General features: G+C 41.6%; 1 protein-coding gene across 1 annotated transcript; it reads left to right on the forward strand.

The window, feature by feature from the left end:
• Positions 1-14,921: 14,921 nt before the first annotated feature.
• On the forward strand, positions 14,922-18,155 carry LOC148027678 (2-methylene-furan-3-one reductase-like). The gene is made up of 4 exons (XM_087689365.1): positions 14,922-15,508; positions 16,104-16,427; positions 16,750-16,909; positions 17,306-18,155. Exons 1-4 carry the CDS (start codon positions 15,047-15,049, stop codon positions 17,569-17,571), a joined length of 1,212 nt encoding a protein of 403 aa, XP_087545491.1. The 5' UTR covers positions 14,922-15,046; the 3' UTR covers positions 17,572-18,155.
• The last annotated feature ends 2,211 nt before the right edge of the window (positions 18,156-20,366 follow it).

Below are 20,366 nucleotides of genomic sequence, written 5' to 3' on the forward strand. Positions count from 1 at the left end.
TAGGAACTTTTCTCAAAAGAGGTGATAACGAGACTATGAAGACCTAGCGTCAGTAGAGTTATAATCCCGATTTATACTGTTTTAGGAGAACGGAATGGGACTATGCCTTATGGGCAAAGAGATTGAGCTTCGCATCCCTCTCGTTTCCCATTCTCCATGAACAAAGTGTAGCATAAATCTGCTTCGACTCTGTTGTTCCTACGCGAAGTGGTTCATCTGGAGCTCGACGCTAGCTACTTCCTAGAGACTTTTCTGATAGGAAAGAAACCCTAACTTCAAGTCGGTCCTATGTGGGAACGGCCGGATACTTCCGCTCGGGGCAGACTTGGGAAGACCTAGATCGCAAACGTTGTGACATTCCTTGCGAGTGCCAGGCGGTGCTTTCTAGACTCTCTTCCTGATGGGCTGCTAAGACATGTCCCACAAGTGGACGAGCGGACACATTACAATTGGTATCAGATCGAACCAACGAGATCTAAGGATTACAAGGGAACTTAATGGAGGAAAATAAAGGGAATAAGGGGATAAACAGGGGAAGGTGAGTAGAATAGAGTAGTGTTTTCTATTGAAAACATTTCTTTACTCACTTATGGATGCTAGGTTGCAGAGTTACAAAGCATGGAGCAAGTTCTTGGTGTTTGAGGTCATGTTCATGATTGCAATGCATGCTTCGAATTATCATCAGAGACTTGGCATGATGAATATTCTAGACTACATCTATAATCCTTCGCCTTTGTATGCGGAGCGGAGATGGACGGGAGACTCAGGAATATACTACATAGCAACCCATTGACTCGTGTACCTTCATACCAACTTAAAGAGAATCAAGTGGATGGAGGATTTAAAGATCGTGAAGCTGTTCATCTTTGTCGAAGCTTGCGTAAACACAACTTTGCACATTAGCGGTCGGCAAGTCAAGTAGAACAAGTATGTCTAGGTGAGCCGGGTAATCTCTATTGACAGGATGAAAGTGTTAGGGCGCTATGAGAAGCACGGGTATCAAAGGAAGGGATACCCCAAGCTTCCTATGACTTACCGTTTCCTGAAAATCCATGACCCCACTCCATATTATTATTCCGTACCTGTAGCTGATTGTAACACAATCCTATTTTCCCCAAATTGATGTATCAATCAGCCTGTCCTACTTATCCAAATAAATGTACTCAAAGGGGTTATGCCCTCATGAATAAATAAGACTTTTTACAATTTTCTATCTTGATCGTAAATGTTAGCTAAGGTGTTAAGTGATTAAATCACCTAGCTAAAAAGCTATACTAATCATATTAACGTAATATGGAAACATATGATAAGATGTTAACATAAAGAATCTTATTGTTCAGACACAACCCTAAGCGCAGGTTCCAAACCCGACTCATGCACTAAGTCCAACTATGGTTCAAGAGAAGAAGTTCATTCTCAAACAAATTAAGCCACCCGAGTTTGATGGCAAGGGAAGGACTGTTCAAGATGATGCCAAGATCTGGATTGAGTCCATGGAGGACTATTTTGAGACAGCAGGAACTGCACCTGCTAACCAAGCCATGCTTGCCAAACTTAAGCTTACATGCGAAGCGAGACTTTGGTGGAAACAGTGGTGCAGAGACCAAGCGATCTCGGAGGGGCAATCACTTGGGATAAGCTTAAGGAAGCTGTGCAAGGGAGGTATCTGCCACCTGCCTACCGCACACAAAAGATGAATGAATTCTATGACTTCTTGAAGCAACTGGGATTATCCTTGGAAGCATATTATTCGAAGTCCGTTTCACTCCTAAAGTATGCACCCCTAGTGGATATGACAAAACAAGTGTCAAAATTCTGTGTTGGATTGAATCTATCCATAAACACTCGATTGGAATCAATGCACCCAATGGACCTACAAGATGCACTCATTTGAGCTGCTCCAATAATACAAGAGGTGTAGACCAAACCAAGGAATAATAGGAGTTGGTCTTATAAAGATCAGAATAAGGGCATGACTAAGGCTCAGACTAAGAGAGCACAGGGTCAAAATCAGGGCCAAAGAAAGAAGTTAGGGTCAATGCTATCAAAAACTTTGTTCCAAGACAAAGCAATGATCGCAACCCATATTGCTTCCATTGCAACGAGCTCGAACACTTCAAGAGGGAGTATCCCAAGCTTGGCAGAGGGCATTGCCAAGGGAAATTCCAAGGTCAAAATAGAGCCACTCATGGCTAAGGAACCATCATTATGGCCAGAGGGAGGACCTCTAGTGTTTCCAACAAGGAGCTAGACAATGAAGAAGATCCATCCATGGATGATGACATTGAGAGGGCGACGGTTCACACCACTCTTCACAAGAAGTGTCCAAATCGCCAATTCTCGGTGATTCAAACTCTATCAGAATATCAAGGTAAAAGCTTCAAAACCGTGATTGACTGTGGTAGTACACATTCCTTCATCTCACCAATCTATGCAAAAAGATTAGGGATAGCCATGATAGATGCACCTATCTTACTTGTGGAATTAGCAAATGGTCGTGAAGTCACTTGTACTAGGCAAACTGCTAAGGTGAAATTCCTACTGGGTGGGAAGCCAACTTCTGTGAGATTCAAGGTAACGAACCTAGGTGTCCACGAATGTTTACTCGGAATGGATTGGCTAATACCCAATGATGCCCACATCCATTGTGGGAAGGGCCAAGTCTCCTTCCGAAATTCTGAAGGGGAACTAGTCATGACTCAAGGTGAGGCTGGTAAGCCAAAAATACAGTTGGAAAAAGCAACATGGATAATAAAAGGTATTCAAAAGGGTCTACCTATCTATCTGATTAAACTAAATAAGATAGATTAGAATCAGGAATATGGAGAAGAACCTTCATGGTTAAAGGAATACACAGACGTATTTCCTGAAGATCTAACGGAACTTCCTCCCCAAAGGGAAGTCGACCATGAAATCAAACTTGTGCCAGGAGCTGCACCAATCGCAAAGAGGGCGTATAAGATGTCCATCCCAGAAGCTATCAAACTGAAAGAGAAACTTAAGCAATTGTTAGATCAAGGCTACATCCGTCCTAGCAGTTCTCCATGGGGAGCTCCAGTGTTGTTCCAAAAGAAGAAAGATGGAACGCTTTGCCTATGCATTGACTACAGAGGGTTGAATCAGGTAACCATAAAAAATAAATACCCCATTCCAAGAATAGATGAATTACTTGACCGTCTTGAAGGGGTGAAGATCTTCTCAAAGATAGATCTCAGATCTGGATATTATCAGATAAGGATCAAGGAAGAAGATATCCCAAAGACTATATTCAGTACAAGGTATGGACACTTCGAATTCCTAATGATGTCATTCAAGCTGACGAATGCTCCTGCTACCTTCAACAGATTAATGCAAGATATCTTTAGGCCCTATCTTGATGACTTCGTACTCATCTTCTTTGACGATACCCTAGTCTACTCGAAATAGGAAAAGGATCATGAACCCCAGCTTTGCATTGTTCTTGAAACAATGAGAGCATACAAGCTTTATGCCAAGAAGAAGAAGTGCACATTTTTCAAGAGACAGATTGAATATCTGGGATTCATTGTATCAGCAGAAGGAATTTCAATAGATTCAGCTAAGGTCAGGGACGTTCTGGAACGGGCAACACCAACTTCTGTCAAAGAAATACGAAGTTTTCTTGGGTTGACAGGATGGTACATAATTTTCATCAAAGATTATGCTTTGATTGCAGCACCTCTGACTGATCTACTAAAGAAGCAAGTAGCAATTGTATGGTCACCTACTGAACAGACCAACTTTGACAAACTAAAGCAAAGCTTAGTATCAGCACCCATCCTAAAACTTCTTGATTTTAGTAAGGAGTTTGAAGTGGTAACTGATGCTAGTGCACTTGCTTTAGGATGTGTACTTATGCAAGAAGGTCATCTCGTAGCATATTCTTTAAGAAAATTGAAGAGCCATGAAAGGAATTATGCTACCCATGAGCTGGAGCTGTTGGCTGTTATCCATGCTCTCAAACTTTGGAGACATTACTTGCTAGGTAACAAATTTTCCTTAGTAATGGACCACAAGAGTCTTAAATGAATTTTCACCCAGAACGAGCTCAATATGAGGCAACGTCGATGGATCGAAGTGTTGGAAGAATATTATTTTGAAATCAAATATAGGCCTGGAAAAGAGAATGTGGTTGCTGATGCACTCAGTCACAAGGCATTTCTAAATTCTCTCATTTTCCAAGATCCATCAACAGCAAGGTCTCTAGCCACAAAGGTATCAATGCCAAATAACCCGATTCTTGAGCTAGCAAAAGAAGAGGCATATCATGACCCAGTCTATCAGAAAATGCTAAGGGAGATCCCCATCAAGGATCATGACCCGAAGCTAAAGATGAAGTATCAAGAATCCTCCATCAATAGTGGGCTTGTCTACTTTAGGACAAGATTATGTATCCCTGCAAGCCAAACTCTCAAGCAGAAGTTACTTTGGGAAGCCCATGACTCCCCTTTCTCAAGACATCCTGGTTATGCCAAGACCCTTAATGCGGTCAGAAAGAGCTATTATTGGGAAAGGCTCAAGGGAGACATACTCAAGCATGTCATGGAATGTTTGTCTTGTCAACGCATTAAGGCAGAACATGTTAAAATGCCTGGGAAATTGCAACCACTTGACATTCCCCAAATGAAATGGGAATTCATTAGTATGGACTTCATTGTTGGCTTACCCCAAGTTCAGGGAGGATATAACTCTATTATGGTTGTAGTAGATATGCTCATCAAGGTTGCACATCTCATCCCTGTCAAGACGAAATATAAAGCGTCAGATATCGCAAGATTATTCATCAAGGAAGTATTCAAACTTCATGGGTTACCCAGAAGAATCATAAGTGATCCTGACTCTCTCTTCACATCACACTTCTGGAGGGCTATCTTTAATGCTATTAGAACTCAACTCTGTTTCAGTACAGCATGCCATCCCCAAACTGATGGTTAAACAGAATGAGTCAATCAAGTCATTGAAGATATGCTTAGGGTATACTGCTATCGCGAACCCAAAAAGTGGATTCAATACTTACCATTGGTTGAGTTTGCCTACAATGCTTCTTACTAACAGAGTATTCAAATGACCCCTTTCCAAGCATTGTATGGGCATGATTATCGTACCCCTTTAAACTTCTCAGATCCAACTTTGAGGGTAGAAGCTTCAAAAAAGATGCCGGAAGACCTGGATGATCAAATCAAATCAATAAGACAAGACATTCAAGCTGCCAAGGATAGACAGAAGGCTTACACTGACTTGAAATGGCAAGACAGATCCTTCATTGAGGGTGATATGGTCTTCATCTGTGTACGCCCTAAAAAGAGTTCACTGTCCTTGGGAGAGTACAAGAAGCTAAGTCTGAGGTATTGTGGACCTTATAAGATCACCAAGTGCCTACGGCCTAATGCTTACAGACTACAATTGCCCGCAATAGTTAGCCTATTGAAAAAGTATCTACCTAATCTGAATCATGTACTTGATGATCAGCAAATTGTAATGCCTAGCTAAGGAGTCCTTGAGCTACGGCCTGATAGAATGCTAGATGTTAGGGAGAGGCATTTGAGATCAAGGACCTTGAGAGAATACCTCATCCAGTGGAAAGATTATCCAGAAGAGGATGCCACCTGGATGGACGAAAATACTCTCAACCAACAATACCCCAGGTCTTCTCGAGATGAGGACATCTCGATTCCTTTAAGGGGGAGAGGATGTAATATTCCCCCGTGCCTCCCCCCCCATGAGAACCCCCCCTCCCCCCTCTTAAATTTTTTTAAATTAACTTAAAATTTTTTACTCTCCCTCTCTCTCCCCCTATCGACTGCATGGCGGGGAGAGAGGCTGATAACAGTTTCATCACTAAAGTCCACGTTACAGTTGCAAGCGTGGAATGCTATTTGGACTTTAGGGTGATAAGGTTTGCAGGATGTCCTAGCTATCCAGTTTTGCTAGGCAGGCCATTGATTTTATGAATAGACTGTCAAGTTGATATACCCGCTGGTCGAGTGATTCTAGGTAGAGGTGCCAATGGTGTAATAGTGGATGCTTGCCTTGAGTCTCCTCAGAGTGAGAGAGATCTTTTATCCTCTACTGAACTAGAAATAGTAGATGATCCATCTGGTAGTGAGACGTCATCGAATAATGGATCTAAAGAAGGGTCCACTACAAAAGACATATATTAGATAACATTAAATGAGCCAATAGAGCCTCAAGATCGAATAAGAGATGCAGACGTTATTGAGTTGGACCTTGGTACGCCTAATCATTAGCGGCCAATCAAATTAGGTTCCATGCTCAGTTCGGAAGAGAGAGTGGACTATGTGCCCCTGATTCAGGAGTTCCGTGACATCTTTGCTTGGAGCTATGCCGAACTTAGGGGCATTCCTCCTAGCCTCTGGCTATGCATACCATTCCTCTAAAGGAAGGAAGTTGGCCTGTACGTCAGAAAGTAAGGCGTATGCCTTTTGAACTAAGGGATGGGCTATTTGAGGAGCTTCAGAAGTTGTGAAAAGCGGGTTTGATCTTCCCTGTTTAGCATACTGAATGGTGTTCACAAGTTGTGATCAGAAAGAAGAAGAATAATCAAATCCGGCTTTGTGTAGACTTTAGAGAGTTGAATAAGCAGACAGTTAAAGACTACTACCCGTTGCCATTTATTGACCAAATTTTGGATCAATTAGCGGGTAGGGAAATATATTTGTTCATGGATTGCTTAGTGGGATATAACCAAATGGCAATTACTGAGCAAGACAAGCTGAAAATGATATTTATTACTATCTTCAGTACCTTTGCATACCATGTGATGGCATTTGGTTTATGTAATGCACTTGGTTCGTGGCAAAGAACAGCCCACAAGAGCTTTGGTGACATCTCCCCAGAGGAGTTGAAAGTATTCATTGATGATCTGGGGGTAGCCACCACACAAGAAAGATAGTTGATTATTTTGCGGAAGTGTTTCAAGTGTTGCAGAAAATTTTGCATAGCTCTTAATCGACGGAAGTGAGTCTTTGGTGTACCTTATGGGCTATTGTTAGGTCATATGGTCAGTTTGGTAGGGATTGCGACTGACCCTAAAAAGATTAAGGTCATAGTCGCCATGAGTCCGCCACGTACTCCAAAGGAAGTGCATAGCTTTCTGTCATCGGTAGGGTATTATCAAAGGTTTATCAATGCCCTAGCAGAAAGAACGTTGACACTGACGAACCTATTGTCCTTTAACTGTCAGTTTGCATAGAGTGATGCTTGCAAGATATCTTTTGATAATGTGAAGTAGAAGCGCCAAAGCACCTATTTTAAAAGCATCTAAAAGGGGCAAAATGTTTTATATATTTTCAACAGCAACAATGTATAGTATCAGCTATTGTTTGGCCCAAATGTGGGAGGGAAAGTGGTATCATTCGATAGCTTTTGCTAGTCAGAAGTTGGGCATATTAGAAATTAACTACATCTATATGGAGAAGTTGTGCCTTGCGATGATATTTGCAACAAAAAAGTTTAGGCATACATTCTCTATGAGAATGTGGTTTTTTTATACGAAGGCGGAAGGGCTTCGATTGTTGTTGAATAAGTTACAGCTACTTGATCGTTTAGCAAAGTGATTAATCACTTTGCAGGAGTTTGATTACGAGATTAAGAGCAAGCCACCGAAGTTACAGGGCATTGTAGAATGTCTTGTGGATTTCGCAGAGCCAAAAGAGGTCTTGGCTAAAGGAAGTGATATGGAAATATTGTTTAAGATTGATATGACATCTATTTCCTCTTGGTATGCTGCTATAACGCATTTTCTATCTACATGAGAGACTGGAGCTACTCTATCCAAATTTGAGAAGAGGAAAAACCTAAGAAGTGTGGAGCCATCCTTTTGAATTTCTAGACCTAGCCTCTTCATCAAGTCTGAACTCATGATATTGACGGAGGATCCAGTGCCCACGATAGCGTGCTCTACTAATATTCCATCCACGTATGCTCGAACCCTAGGACAATGCTTTTCAGAATGATCGAACCAATCTTCTCCCACTCGTACTATGCCCAAAGGTTCTACAATATACCCAATATACAAGATTTTCTTGAATGCCTTGCATACTCTTGGAGACAGTTTAATCAATTGCAAGAGATTCATGTCTAGTTTAACTTCTCAAAGAAAACTTGCTAGATCAAAGTTTTGATAGTTAGCCAAAGTTCTCTTCTCTCACCAAACCATTCTCTCCTTTAGTCTTTGGACCGGCTTTGATGCCTCTTTTTTAACATTTGCCTTCTTTCTTAGCAATCCTTTATCCTTCTCGAGATCAACTTTACTATCAACAAGCCTTAGAGGTCCACCTTCCATATTAGGATTCAAGACTTGCTTTCCCCTAGCCTCTTGCTTAGGGTTTCCCTCGATAGGTTTTACATTTCCTTTGTCACCCTCTTTAGTCTTTTGACCTCTTGTTACGGCTCGTAGATTAGAAGTTTCAGTGTCATTGACACGTACAGCCTCAATAAGACTGACTCCACTGCCATGAGATAACTCCTCTACAATAGCCTTTCCTCGTTGCAGTATTTGTCTTGGTCCATCATCTTGCTGGAGATTATTCCCTTGTGCACGATGGTTAGCAGTTTACTCCCTTATTGGAGAGAATTGATCTTACTCCAACAGGTAGCAGTTAAGTGGCCAAACTTTCTGCAAATATCGCATTTGACTTTCGGATAAATTTCTTAGGGAAATGTTGGCCACCACACTACTTACAGCTGAATCTTGAGGGGGCACCCTCTTCAGGCCGTTGACTCCCTATCAAATTGTGCCGCTTCTTAAGGAAATTGACATCCACAATTATTTGTATATACTGTTCAGAAATCATATCAGTGTAGTACTTCATCATGGTAACTTCGCCAAGGACATTAGAGGCACTCGACTCATAGCCGCGATCGTTTGTCTGTCGTCCCATCGGCCTAACCACTTGATTAGAAATTGGCCACTGACTTACTTGGACAATATTCGGGTTTATTTCTTGGCCTCCACTACTCAATGGGGCCATCTGACTGGCCATAGACATGGTCAGACTAGGAGGAGTTGGTAACATAGGCAAATTTGGCATGATACTCCCTCTTCCATTCGCATTTGACATAGGGTCCCCTTGACTCCCGTTGGTCAATGCCAAATTATTACCATTCCAATTTCTCATTGTTGCATAAGCCCCTTGCAAGCGCGACTCTACTCCTTCTGCTTGGGTAATAGAAATATCAATGTCGGCCAAAGCGACACTACTCAGTTGCACCTGGATATTGAAATCTAATCCATGTAGGAAATATTACAATTGTGGAGCCAGTGGAATGGGGATATAAGTATTAAGTTTGCGAAGAACTTACTTTAGTTTCTTGGCATAGGCTTGAACATTCTCATTTGGCTCTTGGCATGTTACATTCAAGACACGCAACAAATATTGTCCACCCCTCTCAGGAGCAAACTCTCTATGAAAGGCCATGAAGAATTGGTCAGTGCTAGTTATGGTTCTGGCCTCTAGACCGTGATAGCATACTGTTGCCCTTCCTTTTAATGTCATATTGATGAATATCATTAAGTGTCCTTCGTCTTGGATTCGATAGTTGGACATGAGTATTTGAAACTCCTTAATATGGAGTTCCCCATTTTCTTTTGCTAACCCATGGAAGATGGGCAAAGGTGCTCCTAATGCCGGTAAATTCGATGCCCCTGCTGGAATTGTGATGGGTTGTGCCATGGCTACAATCGGATTGACAACAGGAGTTTGTGTAGATACAACTACACCACCACTTGAGGTGGGTTGATTGACTGGAAGAAGGGAAGTATTAAGACTTTTGCTTGCACTCAAAGGGCTGCTTATGACACTTAGGTTACTAGAACCAATGTCGCTTATGTGTAGTGGGCTGCTCTTTTGAGGAGAATAATGTCTTAGAATCTCCAACCGCCATCTAGCCCTCTCAGCACATTTCGCTTTTTGCATTTCGGCTTGACGGTTCTTGTCAAAGGACATAAACCAACTATTCGGTCCCTAGAAACCCTAGATTCAGAACCACCACTTATTGGCGGCTCTCGGTAAACGCACCATTGATGGGACCTAAAATGGGCCGACATTGGCTATGGTACTAGCCGGACCTCATGTACACAAAGACAACCCCACCACATGGCCTTGTAGGCTAGGAGCATCTGAGACTCACTCTACACTGATCGATTTTGCATTTGTATTGAGTCATAGTCCAACATTCACTATCTCTTCTCCTCAAAGGGAGATTCCATAACATATAGGCATAATACCTCGTAGCACAAACATGGGGAAGCACCTCTCGACTGACTGCCGTGACTCCACTGCGACTCTCCTATACCTCGGGGATTGGCCCCAAGATGCATCACTCCAACATAAAGTACACACGATACAATCTCCACTCTTTCATTTTGAATGTATTCCAGGAGATACCATGTGTCCTTACCAAATAATTTTCCAAGAACAATCGACTAACTTACAGCTTAGGACGCCTTCACACACTCAAGTGTAGGTCATCATAACGAAAAACATGTGCTATGCATCTAGTTCTTCATATTCCAATACCATGGTTGATATGCACATGCAAAAGTGGATGATCCTAATGTGCTCAAACATAATTTTCAATAAAAAATGTGTTGTGCACAACCAGGCTTTCTAATGCTCATTCACTAACTTGTTGCAGTGATGTAAGGATAGCATCCAGACAACACTCGTGCTACTATTTTCTTAATTAAAATACTATGAACTCTATATCATGATATGCATAAGCAAAATCAGAAATAAACAACACCCAAATCGCATCGTTCAAATATCCCACCCCTTACTTTTAGGCATTGCTTTCGTTGCATAATTATAGGGGTTCATTTTGTCATATTTTGATGTATGAAAAGCGATAAATCACGAAATTTGATAAAGAGATAGGGAAAACTGAGGCTAAACCTCATGCTCCGCCACTACCATACATTCACAAATACTCATTATATTTTTCCTTATTTTTATGAAGCGTATTTCTATTTTTTCCTATTTTTCTTTAATTTTTTAGCATTTATTTAACAATAATCACTGTTATTTTTTTATTTTTTCATGCAATCATTTCAGCATACTAAAATTCAATTTTATTTTTCATTTTTTCCCGTAGGAATACATTTCACTTACTCAAAACGACAAAACCATCATTTTACCCTTGGAAATCGCATTTCGGGTTTTGCAGGATTTAAATAGCGCATGTTAATCATTATGAAATCAGAAATTTTTTATAGATAGTAATTAAACATGATGCAACCAGCACTCAACCAATTTTTCATCGCATAAGAACATAATTTCCATCATAAAATATCAAAAACCCTTCATTTTCTTCATAAACAAGTGTCATACCTTATTTCTACAAAACCCGAGATGCATTAAATGACTGCGTGACCAGCGGACGCAGCCTTCATTGCTCTCAATTCCATGTTGCACATCAATCTTCAGCATCTCCATTAATCTCCATCATCATTTGCTTCAATCTCATTTCCGATTCCTCCTTCAAGATAGTGTGCATGAACATCCCATAGAGGGAAGAAAGAGGGAGGAGAGAGAAAGACTAGATCTGGTTCTTCTGATTCGGGCAGCCATTTCTCGCGTGAGAGGCAGTGATGAAGAGTGTAGGACAACACAAGATCACTGATATAATCACTTTGGAGGGTTGCTTTCAGTCTCCATAGCCCCCCTCCTCAAAATCGTCGCCTATAAACGTCGCCTCCATCTTCTTTTTTTTCATGAAAAAAACAACCCCCCCCCACTCAACCAATTTTTCATCGCATAAGGACATCATTTCCATCATAAAATATCAAAAACCCTTCATTTTCTTCATAAAAAATAGTCATACCTTGTTTCTATGAAACCCGAGACGCATTAAATGACTGTGTAACCAATAGACGGAGCCTCCATTGCTCTCAATTCCATGTTGCACATCAATCTTCAACATCTCCATTAATCTCCATTATCATTTGCTTCAATCTCCTTTCCGATTCCTCCTTCAAGATAGTGCACATGAACAACCCATAGAGGGAAGAAAGAGGGAGGAGAGAGAAAGACTAGATATGGTTATTCTAATTCGGGCAGCCATTTCTCGCGTGAGAGGCGGTGATGAAGAGCGTAGGACAGCACAAGTTCACTGATATAATCACTTTGGGGGGTTGCTTTCAGCCCCCATAGCCCCCCTCCTCAAAATCGTCACCTACAGATGTCGCCTCCATCTTCTTTTTTTTTCATGAAAAAAAAACACCCCACCCCCCACCCCACCCTTCCCTCCCATCATGTGAAAATTGGGGGGTTTGGAGAGCCCAAGGTCACCCCCCTTACCCCTTAAGTCTTTTTAGACTTCCTCTCTTTTGGTCTTGGCCTCGGGCACTCCCGTGCTCGTGTTCGTCCTTCGATTCGAGGACTGAAAAATCCAGCACATCCGTCTTGAGGTCTCGCATTGCCTGACATCTCTTGAAGTCTCATCCGACATCCTAGGAAATTATGAAAATTCCCCAACTGTCGCTCGATGGGTCTTTAAAGCACTTTGGGAACCCGTTGGCTACTTGCTGCTTTTTTGGCTAATTTTGAGCATGTTTCCGGGTCAAAATCCACGGCTCGGAAGAAATGCACCAATGAGGAGGTAGTAGTCAAGAGTATGCATGTCATGGACATAGAAGACATTGGGGACGTTGTAGTGAATGCAATGATAAATTTAGCTCCATATATCTCAATCCCACATGGCATGATGGTCCTTAATGAACCAAAGGATGAGAGAATAAATGATATTATGTTGGTGATTGAAGATTCAATGTATAAGCTAGTTATAGTTTAGCTCCACTTGACCATGACCTTGTGGATGGCACTGATGATGATAGCTTTCCTTTTGATCCTAGAGGATAGAAGATTACTTTTGAAAAAGAAAGCTTTGCTTAGACAAGCACTTACTTTGGAATCGCTCCAACATCTTCAAGAATTTGCAATAAGCTTATATCAATTTTTGTCGTTTCATGAGCTACGTTTCACTACAATTTTTATTATAGACAACTCTATGTTTTGGAATAGATTTGATTCTGATTTAGTGATACACATGCAAAGATTATATGGGCTAAAAGTGCTTGAAGAGAGCTTCATTTGGAGCTATAGCATACTTAATTTGGATTAGCCAATCAAGAGTTATTGCAGAATTAGTGCAATAGGATTTGCAATATGGACACTAGAATGCCTATATCTAGAAGGAGTTCCTAATTGAAGAAATAGTGGCCAAATCTTATCTTTGTAGGATTCAATATGGATGTATATACATAGCATTTGGTTAGCTTGTGTGATTCTTTAGTTTTCTTGGATGTTCTTGAAGATTAGGAATTTTTAAATTCTATCTAAATAGAGTACTTTATCCCTTTTTACCATTTGGGAAATCATATTGTAGTAAGTCCTATATTTTATTTTTGAGGAGAAAAACATTTGAGTGGGGACGGATTGCAATGAACCAAAGTCTAGGGCATTATTTTAATAATACTTGTTGTCACATTGACACAAGTGTAAAAGGTGTCAAAGATTATTGTACAAACATCATCATTTAGAATAATACAAGTCTCTTTCATCTTCATTCTCTTGTACTTAGCTCCCATGGCTTTCATGGCTACTTTCTCTCACCTCTACCTATTTTTCTATCTTCTTCTCATCTTTCACTCTCTTCTTTGCAGTCTTCTCTCACCTTTACACTCTCTTTCTCTTCTTTCTATTTTCTCTCTCATCTTAGTTCATTTTCTGACACTTGCATACATATATGTATGCATATATACATGTGCATACACGTGTACACAATATGCACACAAATAGTGTGAAAAAAGATGAGAGTCACAGGACTTGGAAAGAAAAAAAGTAAGGAGGCACACAACATGTAGACACATAAGGTGAAAAAATAAGAGAGAAAGGGGACTCTAGGAAAAAAAAAAGGGAGATGAGAAAAATGATTAGAGGGAGAGAGAGGATACATGCACTTACGAGACCACACAAATGGAAACATGTATATCAAACATGTAGATATATATACCTGCACACATAACATACACATGCACACACATGCATACACAACATGCACACATATGAGGTGAAAAAAGATGAGAGACATGGGGCTCAGGGGAAAAAAAGAAAGGAGATGAGAGAAAAATGACGAGAGGGAGAGAGAGGACACACACACTTATTAGACTACACAAATAGAAACACATGTATTAAACATACACATGCCTACACACACACACACACACACACACACACACACACACATGCATACATGCACAATGTGTGTGTGTGTAGAGAGAGAGAGAGAGAGAGAGAGAGAAGAGGAGGAGGAGGGACACGAGAATGAAAAAGAAAGGAGAGAGAAGAAAGAGAAAAAAGGAGAGGGCAGAGAAAAATGATGAGCTTATGAGAGCAAACAAATGCACACATGGATATACACAATTCACGTATGAACCTTCCTGGCACATGAAATATGCATTAGGATGTAAAGTCCCCGTATCGTTATTGACACCAATCCTTCGAACCTTGGACAAAAATACTATTTGTGCGAAGTGGCGGAAAAACCTAGACGCAGAAAACCTAGGTTCAATTAAAGAAATGACAAATATGTGTAATCTATACTATTAGTTAATGAGAGGTGGAAGGCGGGTGCCACATGGCAGCCCCCCACCTCCCCCACAAGAAAAAAAAAGAGAACTTGGGACGGGTGCCGCGCGTCTAGTACCCACCCCCGCCCACAAAAATCACGAGTCTAGGCGTGGAGCGGCTAGTTTGATTTAGTAAAGCCCTCCAAAATTTTTAGTCGAAGGTAGACAGAATTTCCACCACCAAAAGCAATACAACCTTGAACCTTCTAGAGGCTATTCCGTACTTTTGCTTCTTATCCACGAGTTCTCAACTGTAAGTGTGGTGTGAACCTTGTTAAACATGAAGGGGGGTGGGGGTGCATGTAGGGAGAGGGAGGCAGAGACAGAGCGACCCCCGAGAGAGAGAGAGACAGAGAGACAGAGAGGGATTACAGTCTGATGGAAAGGATAGCCGCCGCAGCCTGGTGCGTCCCCCAGAAGGGTCTGGTGTGTGTAGCTTGCAGCAGCACTGCTGAGAATGTAAGGCCTGCCGCCCCCCCTTCAGCCAGCACCAGCCGCTTCCTCACAGGAGGCAGCAGCCTGCAATTTCCTTCAGGGAAGAACCAGAAGAGGCAGATGGCTTCTCATTCTTCTTCGTCGTCGGTCGTTCTGCCGCGTGCAACTGGGGGCTTGGATGTGCAGCAGCAGCAGCAGCAGACCTGGGCCCCTGGCCGGCCCATGCATCGCGCATGGTTCTACGAGGAGTACGGCCAGGCGCACTCTGTCCTTAAGTTCGGCGGTATGCCACTCCCAGAGATCACCCCCGACCAGGTTCTTGTCAAGGTAGCTGCCGCCGCTCTCAACCCTGTTGATTTCAAGCGCCGCCTCGGCAAGTTCCAAGCCACCGACTCGCCCCTGCCGGTAAGCCACGGCACTCGTGATGCGGCATTTCATTATTTGATCGTCCTGCTTTGAGTCCATCCAAGCATCCTGTCGATTCTGTGCATGTAAGCATGTTCGGCATTTTGGCTTCTATCGGAAGCATGAAATTATGAGCATTGGTTTGGGACTCATAACTGATGCCTACCGTTTATTGATGCCACATGAGGCCCAGGCCCAGGCAATTGGGTTCACAGGCCCATGCTGGCAGGACAGACAGTGTTGTCAGTTTCATGTACTCATTGACACTGACCCCGGAGGTTCATGAGTTCTGGACTGGTGGTTTTTGTTCACTATCTCAAATGAGGCTATCAGGACTCTAGTAGCACCTGACTTTGGCCCCCTGGGCTGATCTTGCCTCCCATTTGATTTCCAGGTCAACGGCTTGTGGTCATCTCTATGTGGAGCAGTTATACTTTCTATTCTTTGATGTGGATGTGGTAGTGATGCTTGCATTCGGTTTGATTATCAATTCGAGTGCCGAGCAAATAATTTGTGTTAGCAATTGCTAACAGATAGGCAATATTTGTTTAATTTTGCTCTTCTAAGCATACTGATAGGCCTGTTGATCTGGCAGACCGTCCCTGGCTATGACGTAGCAGGTGTTGTAGTGAAAGTGGGAAGCAACGTTACAGCTTTCAAGGAAGGAGATGAGGTCTATGGCAACATAAATGAACAAGCCCTCAACAATCCGAAACAGTGGGGCTCTCTTGCCCAACATACTGCAGTTGAAGAGAAGCTCCTGGCAAAGAAACCTGAGAACTTGTCATTTGCTGAAGCGGCAAGCTTGCCTCTTGCAATTGAGACAGCCTTGGAAGGACTAGAGAAGGCCGGGCTCAAACAAGGCCAAAGCGTGCTGGTGCTTGGTGGAGCTGGAGGAGTGGGGAGCCTAGCTATCCAGGTCAGGAGTTAGGTGGTCTATCTTTTTTCTGCATAAATTTGAATGGAATGATTAAGAGTTTCTTATGGTTGTTCTCTAAGGGCATGGGATATTCATAGTCCAGACCATGTCAAGTATAGCTGGGGAGGACAGCTTCTTGGATAACTCTTGGAGATGTCAATATATAGTCCTGTTTTACTGTGCTTTATAGACCATATACTTCGCATCAGTGCCTTCTTGAGAGCCAGCAAGAAATCTCTGCATCTTTTGGTGATGGTTCTGGGGATTGTCTTTTAATGACATTAAGTTTGTTTGTTATTCTGTTTTTGATTGTCCTTACCAGCTGGCAAAGCATGTGTTTGGAGCTTCATTAGTTGCAGCTACAACAAGCACCTCCAAGTTGCAGTTTGTTAAAAATCTTGGGGCTGATAAAGTCATTGATTATACTGAGGAGCAGTACGAGGATTATCCTGAGAAGTACGATGTGGTGTTCGATGCAGTGGGTATGAAATCTCTCTCCATACCTCTCATTCTGTACAGTAGAACTAGAGGGTGCATAAATTATGATTAGGCTCACATTCTTACTGTTTCTATTGATAGGTTATCATTTTTCTTTCATTCGTTTATGGTCTGAAGTCTCAGTTTTGTTAGCATAAAACATCAATTGATTTTACTCATCTTGAGGTTTTTTCATACTGTTTCTGATTATTATGTTATTTTAACAGTTCTGCTTGCACCATGGAACTTACACATGCACTTGTGAATGCCAACATGCATTCATGCCTGCCCTAAGACTTGCACATGGACACCTTGCAAATAGTGTGATTCCACTCCACAAGTTTTGCATTTGTAGGATGTTTAAAATTGCATTAATGTTTTCTGGCTGCTTTCTTGAATAGGACAATGCGAAAGAGCAGTGAAGGTTGTGAAAGAAGGTGGCTCTGCTGTCATTCTCACAGGACCTGTAACTCCACCAGGCTTCCGATTTGTTGTGACTTCAAATGGAGCTAGTCTGGAGAAATTGTATAGCTACCTGAGAAGTGGCAAGATCAAGCCCATTATTGACCCTAAAGGTCCTTTCAGGTTCACTGAAGTAGTAGAGGCATTTTCTTACTTGGAAACTGGCCGGGCAAGAGGAAAGATAGTCATTGCACCTATTGAGTAGCAGTTTAGTGAAAATTGGGCATCATATAGTACCAAAGTGGGTGGCGTGATTACAAAATGAGTGTGCAGATCATCTCAAGTTTTCCTTCCTTGGTCTTTGCGACAACAGTCAATTGCCTTGCCCTGAGAATGTATAGACTTGTAAATCCAACTGTCTCCAGCTTTAACAGCTGAAAATTTAACAGAATGCTATCGAATACTTTCTCATGCAGCTACCAATCGCAAGATGACTCTTGTATTCTCTAGCAAATCAGTAATTTTATGCACTGCTACATTCTGAATCCATGCATTACCACATGGAACTTATGTCAGCTAAATCTGTAGTACTGATATAGGAGTTGGTTGGGTTGTGGTATGCTCGTTCGATGTTTCCAGGAGTTTCGCAACTCATTGACATTGTTACAGTGAGTGTATCATGAACGTAAAGGTAGTCCTGAACAAGCAAGTGACACGTCTTCAGAGTTGCATTGTGACATTTAAAGAGGTTTTGTATTCCTAAAGGGATCTTTATGGATCAACCAGTTTGTATCACTGCTATGTATATACCTCCATTCTTAAGAGGGATTCTTTTGTCCTCTTGTGCCATTTTCCTCTTCAAACCTTTCTTTCTGGTCCCTCTGTGAGACCAAATCTTTTTTACACAGGGACCAACCTTTCAAGACAGGGTAAAATCCTTCCCTGCACTTTCTGTTTTTTAAGGGTTTTATGGCAGTTTGTCTATGTGTGAGTGATAAGCTTGAGCTTGGCCAACATAAGATCTGCAGCTTGTTTTGAGAGATGGTGTGTCTGCTTCTAGGTTGGTGAATCCAAAGTACTTTACTGTGAGCAGGTGCATCTGCTTCTAGGTTCGTAAATCCAAAGTACTCTATTTCACATGGCAAACTTCTCTACTAAGGATGGTTTATGAAGCAATTAGAAGACGGGGGAGTTTGGAGTTAGTCAACTAACAATCAAGGGAAATAGATGCTGTATTTACTTTTGGGTCAACTGGACTTAAATTCTTGTTGGGAAGAATCAATGATAATCAGTCAAAGGATCAACCCGTCTATCATTGTTTGTGTGTGATCTAGAGCAGAACTTTGACTTGATCCTACCTATTACATGCCATACAGTCAATTAACATGTCCAAAATGGGAGGAAACCAACTTCACAACTGTCAGGCTCTAAAATGAAAGAGGTTTTGTATGTACCAAATTGGCAGTACCTGTGGATAATTATCTCCAGACAAAATAGGGTCACCGAAGTCTTTATGGTACACAATTGTCTTCATTCATTCGTTTATAAAGGTTAAGCCTTAAGTTTCAAAACATGAAATATGGGCTGTCTTAATGACTCTGTTACACCAAGGTTACAGCTAAATTCTGTCAATTTTCAGCTTTCTCATTGCTCTTGGGGATAGGCTAAATAGATACACAGACTATATCCTTTGGGACTCTACAAAGGAGGGCCCAGAGTTCTTGAGCTCTGTGTTTCATTGTTTGGGCTGCCGCTTGTGAAACTATTTTGGAGCTGCAGTGCAAACAACTGGCAATGATTTTGAAACTATGTTCTAGGAATTGTCTTAAGCTAGACGAGTGTTTCTTTATCATAACATTGTATAATTTGAGAAATTAGCTCCTATTTTTTGGGAAAGATAGATTCTAGATTGAAAGATATGAGAGTATTAATATCATAATAAATTATCGTGAAGGATAGGGGTCTGCAGGTTCTAACACAATTCTGGGTGTTCCACTTGATCATTTCACAAACGTATAAACTGATGGGCTTTCAGAAACTCGTCAATTAATGCATAAATGGAATTGCTAAAAGGGGCGTCCTATTACTAGCATGAATAAGGCTTATCAGTTCAAGATGCCATTCACAATGGAAGAACTGGCTCGTGCCTTTCAACCTCTCAAGAATGGTATGGTTCCCTTCTTTTCATGGGATTTCCTAAGCTCCTCTTCAACTGCATCAATGATAGCTCTCATAATTTCCTCTAGGGTAATGGTACACTTCCTTCTGGACTGAAAAAACATGGGAATGTACATTAGCTTAATTGAAGATCTATCACTCTCATGGTAATTGCTTACAAGTTAGTTACTAAAATGATAACTGATATGGATGAAACCAGTGTCTTTTTGCAAGGGCAATTTGGGTTCTTGCATGAAAGGTCTATTTATCATGCTATTCTGATATTATGATTGGTATTGACGTAGCATGCACAGGTGTGGGGACAAGGCAGTATTGGGGGGGCAGGCTTATGCAGCTGATAACTTTCTCATGTTGCACGATTAGAAAGAAAAAACCTACAGGCTGCTATGCCCAGTTCCTCTCTAATCAGCTTACCTAACCAAGACTACTTGCAATGTAGGATTTGCAAGTCGCGCACAATAAGTTTTTGACATGTTCCCTGGGTCTCCCAGCGAATTGCGTCACATTGAAGGAGTTTGCTATCCTTCCTCACGTCTATCCCTCTTTATGAAAGGCTATCCTTAACGAGAAGGAAAACATTACGTTCATATGAACATGTGATCTGACTGAATGCTAAATAACGCCAGGCCAAACGAGACTCTCACCGTACATGGAGGTGTTTGCCACATCATCATTCTCGTACATGTTACCCCTGCTCTACCATCAATGTCAGAGTTCTATAGTGAGTCAACCAGCCTTCTTTGATGCGAACAGATTTGATATTTTATATTATATGGTGAAAAATAAGCATTACAAAAAAAGAATAACTCCAGCTCAGGCTTGGGCAGAGGAAGGCCCTTCTAGGTTGAGGGTGGACATATCTCTGGCCTCAAGCCGACCCAC

The sequence above is a fragment of the Lygodium microphyllum genome, chromosome 12 (assembly GCF_053477565.2).
Source record: "Lygodium microphyllum isolate KBCC chromosome 12, Lygodium_microphyllum_v1.1.10, whole genome shotgun sequence".
Classification (NCBI taxonomy): Eukaryota; Viridiplantae; Streptophyta; class Polypodiopsida; order Schizaeales; family Lygodiaceae; genus Lygodium; species Lygodium microphyllum.

Coding starts and splice junctions, on each gene's coding strand:
- LOC148027678 (XM_087689365.1), top strand. CDS start 15,047: ATGGAAAGGATAGCCGCCGCAGCCTGGTGCGTCCCCCAGAAGGGTCTG. Junction 16,428..16,749: donor TGGGGAGCCTAGCTATCCAG/GTCAGGAGTTAG, acceptor TGTCCTTACCAG/CTGGCAAAGCATGTGTTTGG. Junction 16,910..17,305: donor TGTGGTGTTCGATGCAGTGG/GTATGAAATCTC, acceptor TTTCTTGAATAG/GACAATGCGAAAGAGCAGTG.